Source organism: Crassostrea angulata, chromosome 4 (assembly GCF_025612915.1).
Source record: "Crassostrea angulata isolate pt1a10 chromosome 4, ASM2561291v2, whole genome shotgun sequence".
Lineage (NCBI taxonomy): Eukaryota > Metazoa > Mollusca > Bivalvia > Ostreida > Ostreidae > Magallana > Magallana angulata.
Genome location: NC_069114.1, coordinates 36812867 through 36827967, shown reverse-complemented (window position 1 = coordinate 36827967; position 15101 = coordinate 36812867). Strand labels below are relative to the sequence as shown.

Below are 15101 nucleotides of genomic sequence, written 5' to 3'. Positions count from 1 at the left end.
TTTAACAACCCATACGTCCTGTACGGAGCATATAAATGTGCCTCATCGCATCTTTAATTTCACTGTGTCATTGCTGTAGTAGATATTGAGGTCGGATCGTAGCGAGATGGAAGATGTTATAATACGTTCACAATAGATTAATAAAATTAATTAACCGCTACATATACTATACTATATATACAAACAAATACATCATCATGTTTTACTGTTTATCTCATATTCTAGTGTATGTATCATTTTATTGGTGAGCTTTATTTTTTAACAGAATCAAACTAACTTCAATATTCTGGGTATTCACGACAATCCATTTTACTTGATAGATTTGGCCTTTTCGTAAGCATGGAATAGGTTAATTGACATTGGGGCAATATAAACTCTAGAAATTGTTACCGATATCATTATAATCAAAGTACTGAAGTACTGAAAGTCGGGCTCTTTTGGTGTGTCTTTATGCATAGTTTGTAAGCGGCTATAAACAAAATTATATCTGTCTAGTAGAAAAAAGTTCAACAGTTGCTGCCTTTAATTTTGCAACAAGCGTTATATATTCAATCCCTATTTCTTTAAAGCGCAGCAAAGTAGTTCATGGAAATTCATGTGCATTGTATATGTCCAAAATGCATATTTTTGTTTTTAAAACATGTTATTAATAAGAAAACTAAAAAAGATAGACAATGCTCTCGAAATTAAAAAAAAGCAACAAAATGCCAACACTTTTGACAAAACGTGGCTCTTTGTATAATTATTTGGTATAGCAGAAGCTTTTACTTTAACGCTGTTTGGTTTTTTGTTTTCTTTTGAAGTTGTCCTATTTATAGAAATATTGGCGATTTGCCTGCCTACAGCCAGGACTTTGTTTTCAGCAGAGCCCGGCTAAAACGCATGTGACCGTTTTTCATAGTTGTTTAAAAACAACAAATACCACATGTTCTCTGCAACCCGAGTCATCAACCACTGAAGCAAGCCGAAGAGCTGGACCCCCTCTCACTTAAAACTAAGTGGATTGGTTTTTCCAGTGGAGACTATGAAAGCTACCAATACTTTTCGAATTCCACAGTAATAACACGAAAAATGGTTTATTCAACATAGTCTAAATATGTCTAAGATACACTCAAGTTCATAGAAATTAAACTGCATATACTTAGTATTTAGATATACAGCCAGTTATGCATGTATACACATACTTTTTTGTATTATGATTTCGTTGCATTTTTACTTTGCATTGATCTCCTAACGAGAAAGAGCTATAGGGAATATCCCAAATTTAGAAAGTAAAATATAGAAATTTTCTTTACTTGATAATAGTAATAACAATAATATCTATAAATGTTCAAGTACATCTGATGGTTAATTGTTGACCATCCAACCTCCTTAAATGTGGTATTAGTTCCGTTTGACTACTTTGCAATGCTTCTAAAATCTTAAGCACTTAAACTTTAATAGTCCTTTGTGTGCTATAGTCAACTGAATTTATTTTTTTGCCGCGAAATACTAGTATTACATGCATTAGATGTAATTCAAAATAATTGACAAAAAGGATGATAATCTCACACATGGAGTAACTCAGCATTTTTATAACGACATTCTTCCCTAAAACTATGCAACATTTTTACTCATACGGATGTTTAAAACGGGCATCATCTTTGCGTTTTGGGTTTCCATAGTGATCATTTATCCTCACTGCATCCAGATATCCGTTACGTGGGCTTGATTCCAACCAATCATAATGCTCATAATCAGGCACAGGCAGAAAATCATTAGAATTTCCTACATGGCATGCCTCAAGGTAGCCACCTTCGTCCGCATTTTTTCCTGGAAAGATGGAATATCTTTCAGATCTTATTGACGAACCTTTCTGAATATCCACTCCCATTTCCTTAAAATTTTTATCATGTATTGGTGGTATTTCAACCGTTTTGGGTTGATCAAACTCTTCTCTGATTTCACTGTAGACACTTTCTCTGTCATCGGTAAGTGTTGTGTAGGTACTTATTTGAGAGGTGGAGAGAACACTTCCACTCACGCTTGGGCAAACGTAAGACACGTTAATGGGTTGGTTCTCTGAATCCCTTTTCTTCTTTCTTCTGCAAAAGAACACGAATATATTATCAAGATAGTTCACCAATAAAGATTTTTTACGCACAAGAAATTTTTTGCAAATGTCTTCAAAATAATATAATTGTTTAAAGAGACGCTTATAAGTTGTTACAATAATTTATTGTTTCTCTTGGCATACAACCTGGTGTTCATCTGTCAGCAAACCATCTAAAATCTTACACTTCATAAATGTACTTTCATCATATTTTGATCATACATTTATGAAAATGAATGTAAGTATCAAAGAGTTTATGAAGTCTGAATCCTACCTAATCCGCATGCAGACGACAGCAACAATGATGACAATAATCAAAACGAGGCCTGCTGCTGAACCAGCCACTCCTCCTATAATTGTATCAGTGTTGCCTTTGTCTTTGACTGAAAGAACACAAATTAAATACAAGTATTCCTATCAATGTAACCGCGAAATAAGATTCTTTTATCACAGAAAATCACAATTAAGAAAATATATTTTAAAATGGTAACTTATTATAAGAAATGATATATTTTAAATATTAAACTGTCTTCAAATTTTTCGTACACGTAAAATCATGCTGTGTATATCAGCGTTGGTATATGATGAAAAATAAATTTCATATCGTAGTAATTAAAACCATTTTATACTAAACTCAATTTCAATTTGATGTTAGTTAAAATTTTTCTTCTAAAATGTAAACAGGGGCGTTGAGTCATTTTTTTGCAAGTTTGACGAGTTTCATTAACCGTCGCTTTGGTACATTACGACAATTGCGTGGAAATGATATCTATAGAATTTTAGAGTATAAGAAATAAATGTTAGAACGAACGTTTGCATAACTGGCTAATCTCTTCGTTCCAAGCTCCATTCTTATTGCAGACTAAGGATACCGATCCCGACTTAATATATCCATCGTGACATGTATATCCACATGTAGTATCCACCTCAAGGCTGCAACCAGACGCTATGTTACCATTTTCAAACGAGTCCTGACACTTTTTAACTGTAAATATTTTTTTTTTAAAATAGCAATATATAGATTTTTTAAGAAGTTGAAAGATGATATATTGGCAATATCAATGAATATTCTTTCTTTGTTTGAATATGAAAGTGCGGAATTTACTATTAATATCATTAAAATACCTGTAAAGACTGTGTCTCAAATGTATAAATGAGTAAAATTTGATTTGTAAAAGTTTGTTTGAATAAAGAATGCTGGCAATTTAAAATATACAATGTCATGTTTGTGAGATTTAATTTTCAGTGATCCAGCAATTACATCAAATAAAGCTAACAATATCTTAAAGAGGTATTCTATTAAACCAATGGATACTAGTACTCTACCTTTACACAGCTCGCTCGTTTGGTTCCACTTCCCATTGGATCCACACAGAAGCATGGTTGTTTCCGGTACACCGAGCTGATAACCTTCGTTACACGTGAACTCACAAACGTCCCCGGTCAGTCGTCTGCAAGTTGTTGGGATTCTTCCGTGGTCTATAACTAACGGGCACTGTACGTCTGCTCGATAAAAAAGAAGGTAATTTCAGAAGAGGCTTCTGAACAGGCTTATTTTTACAAGTAAAAGGTAACTTGACAGAAAATATTAAAGAACTTGATATTTTCATGATCGTGTGTTTATATGAACAATATGAATTATTTTATAAGGACAAATTTTCAAAGTAATATGATGCATTTATGTCACCAATGTACATACCGCCGGGGCAAAGTCCTTCTGAATTGACAATGTTGCCATCTTCACAATCACATACTCTATCATTTTCTCCTCTTGGTAAACAAAATTTGCTGCACATTCCGTTTTGGTTAGAACACAGTTTATGTACTAAAAAAAGGTTAAAATTGCAGCTTTGCAGTATACTAAAACATTAGACACATGAATATTTAAAAAATAATGCAAAATACGACAATGTACGATTACTTACAAGTTTTACTTTCCTCATAGATGGTTAGGTACAAGAGTTTACCAAATAATGGGGAGGACACCACGTCATCAGGCTTGGATCCAATTATTTTAGAAATCTTTGTGATTGATCTGTTTGTAAAAAATGTTTATTTTTTAGTAACTCATAAAATTCATTCGATGAATTCTTAAGATTTGCTATGTTTAATATTGTTACCTTCTGTCTCTAGCTATGTAATAAATGAATTCCCCGAGAACCGCCACAGATACAGGGTATTCTCCCCTGTTGCTAATGACTGTACGTGACGTCAGAGTGATCATGCTTACGATGTCAATTTTATCCAAGGTATCATCACACCATACAAGACTGCCATCTACAAATGAAAATAACTCAAACCCAAATCGTTTTGTCAATAATTGATGATACATACATGTAATACAATAATGTATTCGTGTTCAATGGTCTTGGAGGGCTATTTTTTTAAAATTTTTTCTAATTTTATTTTTTAGTATATATCTTCATACCTGAGTTGTCTATGGCTAAATCCATAGGTGTACTGATGAAATGGGTTGAATTGGAAATAATAGTTTCAACGTTGGTGCCATCCATATAAGACCGTATGATTTTGGGGTTTGGTCGCCCCTCAATCCATACCATGATGCTGTTGAACGACAAAAAAAAGAAAAAATTCGTTAAAACTGAAACCTCATATCTATTCAATATTGCAAGAAATGGAAAAAAACACTTTTACATGTACATAAAAAAAATTATTCAATGTTTCATTTCAGTTTTGGAATACTGAAGAATACATGTAGATTGTTTTACAGTTACCCTCGTTTTGAGTCTACTTGAAGAGATCCAATATTGACTCCGCTCAAAAGTTTACGATACACATTGCCTGAACTGGTTGTAACATATATATTGTTGTCCGATGCGTAAAATATATTTCCTGTCGAATGGTCAATCACTAGTCCCCCAACATTCCTCACACCACCTAATTTTGTAAACACAACACGATAAACGAAATGAAATGCAAAAAAATAAGCAACCCTTGTTAAACTAAAACCTATACATTTCAACAATTTCTTATCAATACAAAACATATATTTTGAGAACAAAACGTATGATTTTTCAGGTTAAAGGGACCAAAGACAAGAACCCAATCAAAAGGTCACTGATGTTACTACTGTTTTATATTTGAAACAAAAAAAGCTAGTTTTCCAAGATTTAATACAAATTTGTGACATGAGCAAACATTATACGGATATCCAATAGCTATCTGTTTAATGAGGATGGGACATTGGCAAATGCGATTTTTCATTTATAAATCCATTACACCTTGTCTATTATAATAATACCTTTTACAGCTTTTCCATCTGTTCCATCTAGATAACTTTCCATAATGGTGTTTTTTGATTTATCCCACCAAACAAGTTTTCTTCTGACATTGTCATAATCTGGAATGTTAGGGTTTCCCGCCAATACGTCTACAGCGCTGATATTTTTATTTTCAAGGTTTATCTGGTATATGCCCTTAATTTGGATATCAGTGGTCAGTAAGAAGTTACTGGCAACAGGAGCTAAGAAAAGATGTTTTGATAAAACACTCAAGGGAGAGACATTTCCCTAAAACAACGGTTTCTAATGTAATACAAAATTTCTTGTATTCTTTTTATCAATTAACATAACAAATTCCAAAGCAGAATCTCCGGAAATAAATTGACGTGTTGTATTTGAAAATGACCTAAAAGTTGAAGGAGACAATCCTCTTTATAACATTACTTATATACACCAGGTTTGCAAGTATCTATTTGTTACTATTTTTTTAATGAGCAATCGTATATTCAAGTATTAATATAGAATTATTAATAAAAGCTTATCTCATCATTAATTTTGAATACCCGACAAACACGACTTCCGGTCAGATTGGAGAGTGTATCCCACGTGACAAGCACACTGACTTGATTCCCCTTCTACGATACAAATATGTTGACATCCATCGTTGTCAGTGATGCATGGTTCTATAATAAACATAAAATTAAATATCATTTTCTTCTAGAATTTTACAATATCAAGCATTTTCCTCTGAATTTACATTTACAAACCATTATGAAGTCAAATTAATATTCATTGAATACAATATTGCATTGTTTAAAAGTAGCTAAGGATATATGGCAATGTATTCTTAAATAGAGTATACATGTAAATTTCTGTCATATTTGTATGTCAGTTTGATGAGATAATCTGAAGTGCATGTACCTCGGACAGATGGTTGCAAGGCTCTATCAAATACACGCAAGTCTAACACTCTCGGAGCCACTACACCAAGCGACATGTTTATAATGGTGTCAGAGCCCAAAGTTGTGTTCTCCTGTACGTTAAGAGAATGGTTCGAATGGGTGTTGGATAACCAAAGTAAGTAATCCTGTAACAGAAAGACACAATTTATGAAAAAAGTATAAAATAAAGTATACTTTAAAACAGTTATAAGTCGCAAGTATTTAATAGTTTGCCTGATAATTATGACAGTGCCAAGTTTGCAGCTCTGCACCCGTCAAAGACTCAAATCTAAAAATCATGAAAAACAAATTTGAATAAGTTTGCGAAATGAGTATACCAGGAGGATTATGCTAGAATCCATAGAAAATACATGTACTTCTATAGAATTTTTTCCTTTTGTTCATCTCTAAGATAAATATTTCTTCAGTCAAATGAGATACATTAAAAACAAAGGTTGTAGTATACCAGCACTCTCTTGTAATGGTCTATCAAATTGCATGCTTGTGTATTGAATTTTCGGAGACTGTACCATAGACGGGTGCGAGAATGCTTCTTTGGCATTAACTACTGGGCACCGGGTTACTATTAGGCTACATGTGTATAAAGGTTGGGTTCATTCTACAACAGGTCTACCTTGTATACTGCAATTCCAGTTAGAATTGATCCTTCCGGAAGTTGTTTAATTTTTGTATTTAGACCATCAGCTCTTACCGATCCCAAAGAGGACCTGCCATTATCACTCCAAAATACGCTGCAGGATAAAATAGGTAAACAATTTTTAAGTTTGCTTTTCCTTCATTAAAGCCATTTAATCAGATGCACAAAAATATAAAGTTAAAATTTATTAAACTATTCATTAAAATAGGAAAGTTTTTGTTTAAGTGAACGTATTTATCTTCACTAATGAAGATGCTATGGAAAACATTACTTAAAGTTACTTATTATAAATTCTTACGTGTCCTTTCGTCGATCGAAATGCAGGAATATTGGGTTTGATATATCATAGTTTTCTAGAGTTTCAATTCTGTTATTCGTCAAATAAATTACTTTTATAGATGGAGTCGTTGAGGAATCAATGTAAAATACTCTCCTGTAAGAAAGTGATATCAGCATGTATAGTATCTCTTACAGAAAACATTGGTATTACTATCAAGTATCATAGAAAACGGATTAGTTTTGCATTCCAATTCAGTTGAACTACAACATGTACAAATAAGTTTAACTCTAAAAGCCAAAACAGACTTTTACAATACAATAGTTGAAGAAACTCACGATCTCCAAATCCAAACTTATATGTCATTTGATGTGAAACTAGACTGATAGTTTATAATGTTTAAATTACATCTGTAATTCTATATCAATATTAACATACTTTACTCATTATAAGCTTGGTTAGGGAAGCTTAATTAAAGGTTATTCATTCTTTATGCACATAAAATCTTAATGTATGCATTATATCTCAATGCAACCTGCAGTGTTATACGTTAATTATGATTGGAATTTTTAAAATCTCGAAGCAACTTAATGTTTGTTAGGCTTAGAATAGAGAAATTACATTTTGAATGGATCGATTTTCAGTGCCTTTGGAATTCCTAAACCTGGGACCGTTATTTCTCCTGTATTGGCAACCCTGTCGCTTGAAACGTTCCAATAGAAGATCTTTGCCACAGATTCTTCACTCCAATACACAGTATCTGTCACCCAGTCGTAATCCAAACCTAGGGGTGAGTAACCAAGGGACTCTTATAAACCAAAGGGCTCTTGTAAACCAAAGGGCTCTTGTGAACCAAAAGGGCTCTCGTAAACATGATGATAATATTGAGCAATGAATTTGCAAATAAAAATGATTGAAGAATGTGTAGATTTTATAACAGTATTTGAAAAATATCTTACGTTATAATACATTACAATTTCATCTTAAATTAAACAACACATAATTATTAAATTCTCAAGTTATTTAATAAATTATGCTAAGTAGAATAAGTAACCTGAAATTTTGTTGCGAGTGGAAAAATTTGAGACGAAAACGTTTCCGAACAAATTCTGACTGAAAATGGTGTCATCTTTAGCGTAGAATACTTGATTTGAGTGCATAGCAATCGCAAAGTACGAAACATTGCCAGGGGTAGTGGCAATAAGGTCACATGGTGTTGAGATAGTCATGTATTTAAAGCTATTTATAACTGTTATAGGGTAATGGCAAATTTGTGGTCCGGCTGCGAAAAGTATGCTCCTTTGTATGGTTTTGTCTGTAACTGGTAAAAAAAAGAAGATATACAACATTTGTAATGACGATCTGTATATATTGATTAGACTTGATTTATAAAGAGGATTGTAAATGGGTTTATTTACATTGTTTCTGTTAAAAATGTATTTACCAGTTTATCTATAATATGCTTAGAAGATCCGAGCCTTAATTTATCTTATATATCCAAAGATATTACTTAAATATCCCTTCTCTGGGAAGTTATATTTCCATAACACTTGATAGCTATTTGCGCCCTTACCAGTGCACGTTTTACCGTCTGCCAACAAAGAGTACCCGTCCTCACACAGACACCTAGCCCCCGAGGATTCAATGATGCATATCTGGCTACATCCAAATGTATCACAATCTGAAAGGGTGACACGCATCATTCAATGTCTTACATTGGGATAAAGTTACATTTCAGAATAATTTGTGACCCGGTTATTCTCCATATCAGTTTCATATTAGATTGGGTAGGCTTTTATGTTGTGAACGTGACAGTTGATGACGGTTGAAATCGTGTGTTTTAATAAATGACTTTTAAAGGTCCTTTGCACTATTCAATGACTTCATATCAATTTTTTCCTTGTATCATGAATGTAATCATATCACAATTCAAAATACAGTATTTTAATCATAAAATGATATCATATTGGCTGATTGATATATAACATTTCAGCTCTTCTTTCCTCGTCGTATAATTTGATTGGAGTGTATTCTTTTGAAATCAGGACATATTTTTGATAACTTTACTGAGAATTTCAGATCAGATTTCAGTACCCGTGGAGCCAATCGGTTGGTTGTCCTGTGAAACCAAGCCCAATGAGAACGGAGGGGAAGGAGTCCTTAATGGGGTCACCATTTTCTGACCAGTTGAATTAGACAGGACGAGAATACGGTTTGATGTCTGGTCGGAGACTATCACGTAGTTCTAAAAAAAAATGAAAGGATATTATAATAGCACTTAGTTTAATTTAGTAAATACAAATATCATTTCTTTTTAATTTTAGCCTTATGTTTACAGTCATGGCTACAGCTAATGAGGATTGATAATCAAACGTACTTAATACATTCCAAAGTTCCACTATGGCACACTCTCTGTATTACAATTGATAATAAATATTCGTTTACAAATTGACCATTTTGTTCCATAAACCTCCCGCATTAAAATGAATTTAAATTTTATTTTCAAAATCTAAAATTCAATATTTATCGCTGTTTTTTGGCATGATGATTGCATAACTATAAAGATATAAAGAGCAAGAGAACTTTGTCCATTTCTTCAGATTATTCAGTCTTAAAACACTGACCTTAGTCCTTAATATTTCTAGAACATCAAAAAGACTGGCACGATCTAAAACTTCGGTACAGTAGTGTTCAGTGCATAACTATTTTTGTATATGATTGTTCTTATAAAAATAACTGGTAAATCGAGCAGCAAGCAGCAATTTATTGGTGCTTTATTTTTCTAACTTGAGGTTTTTTTGTAAATTAGATTTTTCAGTAAAGATGATCATTAAAACATTCATATCAATCATTCTTGTAGTTTTATCCATAAAATAAAGAATAGGAAAACCAAAATTTCAAAATATATGCAGAAGTATAGACAAACTTATGTATATTCTTGATACAGTATACTAAAGGTACGTATATAAGTAAGAGTGTTGTAAATTAGTTGAATGTATTGCAGGTAGGCTTTCAAAGGTTGAAACTGCCACAATACAGTCATTTATTCTCCAAGTGCCAAGAATCTCAATCTCAAGAGTGCAGTAACCTGCCAGGGGCTTTAAAATTCCTCTATTGTATAACTTAGAGAATGGTTTTTTATTTGTTTTTTAGCAAACACATTTGTAAGGATTTAGATGACAGCAAAGCAAATACTGGCAATGATAGCAGTTGTTGTGAATGATTTTAATGCCATGAAAGAAACAGAAATTTATAACCGCAGGAAAACAATATTTAAACAAGATCTGACCTTGAAAGTTTCGATCCCATAGAAGACAGAATTTGTCTCGTAGAATAGAATTCGTCTTCCATTTCCTTCTAGGTCACATGACTCCACAGTTTCGCGCGCTGAGTCGGTGAAATAAATTGTGTTGCTATGGACATCAACAGCAATGGAAACCGGATACAGAATCCCGGACCAAACCAGGACCTTTCTTTTAGAACCATCTAGCAGAGAACGTTCTATCTTTGGTTGGATTCCGGTATCGGTCCAAAACAAGAATCTAGGAGAGAAATAGAAATAATTTATTGCAATTTTTGTTCAAATGAGTAGTTTATGCCATCATATGTACAATGTGCACACTATAAAAAGAATCGGTGTTTACTGATTCTTAGTTTGAATTTCAAAATGCATGTATGTCTTAAAGAAAACGACTTTTGATTTATAACATACATGTACTAGTAATGTGGTGTTTTGTATTCTAAAAAGCAATGACAATATCTGTGAGCAAGCTTCTTTATATTTGTTCCAAAAAGTTCGCAGTAAACTTCATTTCAGAATATGCTCTACCTTTTACTGGCGTGCACAGCAAGACCTGAGGGAATGTCTAGGAACTTGTCAACCACTACCTTGAAATTTCGGTTAAATGCGGCATTATGAATGTTCTTTGGTAGAGCTTGCAGTCCGATCCAGCCAAACAAACTATCGGACCAATACACATTGGAGCTTATCCAATCCACGGCTACGTGTCCAACTCCAGAGGAAGTTCCGATGTGTACAAAAACGTCTTGCAGTCCTCCGCCGGAATTTTCTGCCAGAAGTGAAATTGTGTTCGCCGAATTATCACTGAAGAGTAGGTACTTTCTCTCCATATCGAAGGAACATCCCAAATGTTTGTGTTTACTGTCACCATAAGAAAACCTGAATATATTGGGTGGTTCATTCTGCCGAATCCAATTCTCTGTATTATTCAGGTAGAATACTTGATTTGTATTGACTGTCCAGAACAGGTATGGAATCTTTGGTGGAAACCCTATAAAAAACAACGAATTTGCCACAAAAAAGATTATGGGAAGTACTTGCAGACATAAGTTATATTCACTAATGAAAGATAAAGTGCAGCTCTCACGGATATCTTCATTGTGAACACATGTACATATATAATGCTCCTGTCTAATTATATTTTTGCAGCAATTATTCGCTCTATTCAACCGGTGTATTTAGATCACTGATCTCTTTTTTCGGTTTACAATCTAACCTTGGCTCTGTTTGCTATCACAGTAAAATTATCATACAGATCCTTTACACAATATGCACGAATTTGTTTTCTATGCCTTATACAATTTGTCCAAATAAAGTAAAAAAACCAAAATGTTTCGCCTTCAGATATCCAGATGGTTGTGGCCAATTTTAGGTTATATTAATCTATTAAGACATATAGCGATGTACATTTGTAAAAAAAAAAATGCGGAATAGGCACGTAGCAACAATTTGAAGGCGGAGGTATAACTCATCCGAAAAATCTAAATTTTTATATTAAAATTTAAGAAAAATGTTTGCTACGATAAAGAGTGTGGGGGGGGGGGGGCCCTTGCTTCCCCCCCCCCCCCTCCCCCCTACCTGATGCTACGTGCCTGCGGATATCTTCGAACTTATGAATAAAAATCCATTTTAAAGACGAGCTGATGCCATTGGGTATTTTGTTGAGCACTCAACCTTCTTGAACCATGTAAAATGACATGGAACCTTTTCATATTAAAAAAAAGTGTTGAAACCTTGAATTAAAAAAATTTAATTGCACCAACTTTTGGAGGTTTACATACATGTACATGTAACCACCCGCATCTACATGTATAGCCGTGCAATAATAGACCGGTTCAACTCTATCTAAAAGATCAAATTGGAAATCAACTATTTTTAATTCATATAGTCTTATTATTTTAAAAATGTCTTTTAAGGCTATTGATTCACGGTTTTTTTAATTAAACAAAAGATCTATACGAGACATTACAACACCATACATTTAAATTGGTTTAATTTTTTTCACATTTTCTAATATGGGTGACGAGATAGGTGAATGACGGTAATATATATTAATCAATTTATTGGTTCACATTATGGCAAAAATATGGGTTATGCAATTCAATCGAAATTAAATTATGCTTTGTTCGAAAACTTTGAGAGAGAGAGAGAGAGAGAGAGAGAGAGAGAGAGAGAGAGAGAGAGAGAGAGCCACGGTTTGACCTTTGTTTAGTTGAGGGATGAGTGCCAACCATGACGGTCGTAGGTAAAGCGTTGTTAAATCATCCGATTGACCCAGCAATGGGTACAAAAAATGTATCATGCAGATTTGAGGTAAAGTAAAATTAATGCCTATCATTTTATTGTAAAAAAAAAAGGATACATTGCTCATTTGCCTTTTTCTCTAACCATATACAATGTCATGTATTTGTCTAAGTAGATAGGTAGGCGATATACAGTGTACTGGTATACACGTTTCTCAATAAATTAGAAATAGTTAGTGTGTAACTACAAAACAGTTCAAATAAATTAAATTTTGTCTTATAAGATACATCATTTACTCACCCGCTTCTGAAAAATAAATCCCTAAACCCCAAAACAGTTGAAGAAATATCTGAGCTCGCATTCTGAACCTTATTCTTGCGTCTCTGGTTGGCTTGTGTTCACTGAAGACAGCATTTATTTTTACTTCCGTGTTCAAGGCGTCTAAAGTAAATATTTTTCTACCCGAAATATATATATATATATATCTATCGCAATTGATTTTTTCGATTCAAAATAGTATGTCCCTTCAACAATTTTAAAACAACATTCTCAATCAGACCAATTTGATATTGCACACACCTGCACATTTTATCTGAAAAATACCGGTACATTCTTTAACATCCAACAAACAAAATGATAACTTGATACTCTAGTGTAGTATTAAAGCTCGAGTGACATTTGATTGCTGTCATTTTAACCTGGTAAAGCTGTTGTTGTCGTCCATGGACCTTAACTGCATGTAACAATTCTTTAGATATTATCAGTTGGCATTGCAACTGTTCCACAAATTAGATCTTCTTCTTGAATTCGTGTTGTTCCAAACAATTTCTATGTTTAATTTAAAAAAAAAATTGATTAATTTATCATTGAAAAATGTTTTCTAAAATTCAACTAGCTCATCTTCTGTTAAAATAGACCTAAAAACAATCTAGAGATTTAAATGCATTAAACAGCATATAAATTTGTTCCCCGGATAGCGTTAACAGACGTCCAACGGATGGCAAAATTATCAATCCGTAAGTATCAATTTTCATGCGCCTCTTGCCTTTTTTTGGTAAATACTTAGTATGTCTAGTCTCCAGGAAGATCTGGTGGAGTCCTTTCTATCCAGCAGACAGTTTGGAACATATTCAACGCTTGGAACTGGCAATACTGGACTAAGAGGTCCGCTTAAAATACGGTAGTTTTACGTTTGCGTGCGTTTTGTACGGAACTCCCGTGGTACTTCTCGATCTTTAATTGAACGGGCTGTTTTCATTGACGTCTGTTATTCTACCGTTGGACGTGAGCCAGAAACAGACAGCTACCGGTCGTTTAAAATATAACTAGGACTGGCTTTTACGTAACCGGACGACGTTCGAAAACAATTTCTAAGGCGTAGATCATTGGTTGTAACTGATAACCATTCCACATTCAAAACTTGAGGCCAGTTTGTTAAACGTTGTTTTACCAGAAGATTTCAGTTATCGTTCGTTTAATCTGGTTTATAACACACCTGACGTTATAAGTTTTTGTCATTATAAAAAATGTACCATCTACCTAGGCTAGTTGTTAGATAAAGGTATATTTTTTTTAATAAAAGTTTTTTTTATTATAAAAAATATATCCGGTCAGGTGCCTATGTTTTATATGCTTTAATTCATTGGTCCACCTTTAAAAGCGGCGGGGTCTACATTTAACAGTAGACAACAAACATACACGTACATTGTATTACATTTTGTCGCAATTTTTTCATTCGTTAGATGTCCATTAAATTTTATTCGATATGGTTTGACTGGGCCAGAAGACTCTACCAAACTTTCATAACATGGAATTCAGAGGACTCTATACTGTTTGTGTTTTTACATCAATAGAATGTTAAAAATTATGAAGTTAACACCAGCCTTCTTTATGAGAATATTCGGTTAAGGCTCTCAATCTACAGTCTCAAAGTATTTCATCATAAAAATGTTATTTATCCTTCAAACTTCATAAATGATATCAAATAAAAAGAAATTAACTGTTGGTATCCTTGCATTTTACGAAGTTATTGCAATTTTGCCGACGATGGATATGGTGAAAAGAATATACATGTTCAGGTCAAATTAGGGAAAAAACGGTTTTACCGGTGCATCGGAGGGTTGGACCGCCTTTTTAGAATCTAGTAGTTCTCCGTGGCACCACTAAGCTAGGCAGTTCATTGAATATCTCAATGTAATATTAACACTACAAAACTAATTAAATTTATCTAGATAAATGGCAGATTTATGGTACGAATAAAAAAAAATCCGGATAATTTAGAGTTATCGAACATTGCTGAGGATCGGAGTTCGTTTTGAAAACGAGTTCACGCTTTATTGTGTGAAT

At 33.4% G+C, this 15101-nt stretch overlaps 1 protein-coding gene across 1 annotated transcript; it reads right to left on the bottom strand.

The window, feature by feature from the left end:
- Positions 1-723: 723 nt before the first annotated feature.
- On the bottom strand, positions 724-13357 carry LOC128181539 (low-density lipoprotein receptor-related protein 6-like). The gene is made up of 22 exons (XM_052849975.1): positions 13335-13357; positions 13056-13156; positions 11040-11502; positions 10500-10752; positions 9305-9455; positions 8784-8891; positions 8265-8531; positions 7832-7994; positions 7232-7366; positions 6910-7027; positions 6256-6421; positions 5898-6017; positions 5355-5576; positions 4828-4990; positions 4521-4657; positions 4213-4369; positions 4018-4127; positions 3792-3917; positions 3419-3595; positions 2904-3077; positions 2367-2475; positions 724-2084 (listed from the first exon to the last, which is right to left on the bottom strand). The coding sequence occupies exons 1-22, from the start codon at positions 13340-13342 to the stop codon at positions 1610-1612; spliced, it is 3903 nt and encodes a 1300-aa protein (XP_052705935.1). The 5' UTR covers positions 13343-13357; the 3' UTR covers positions 724-1609.
- Positions 13358-15101: the final 1744 nt, after the last annotated feature.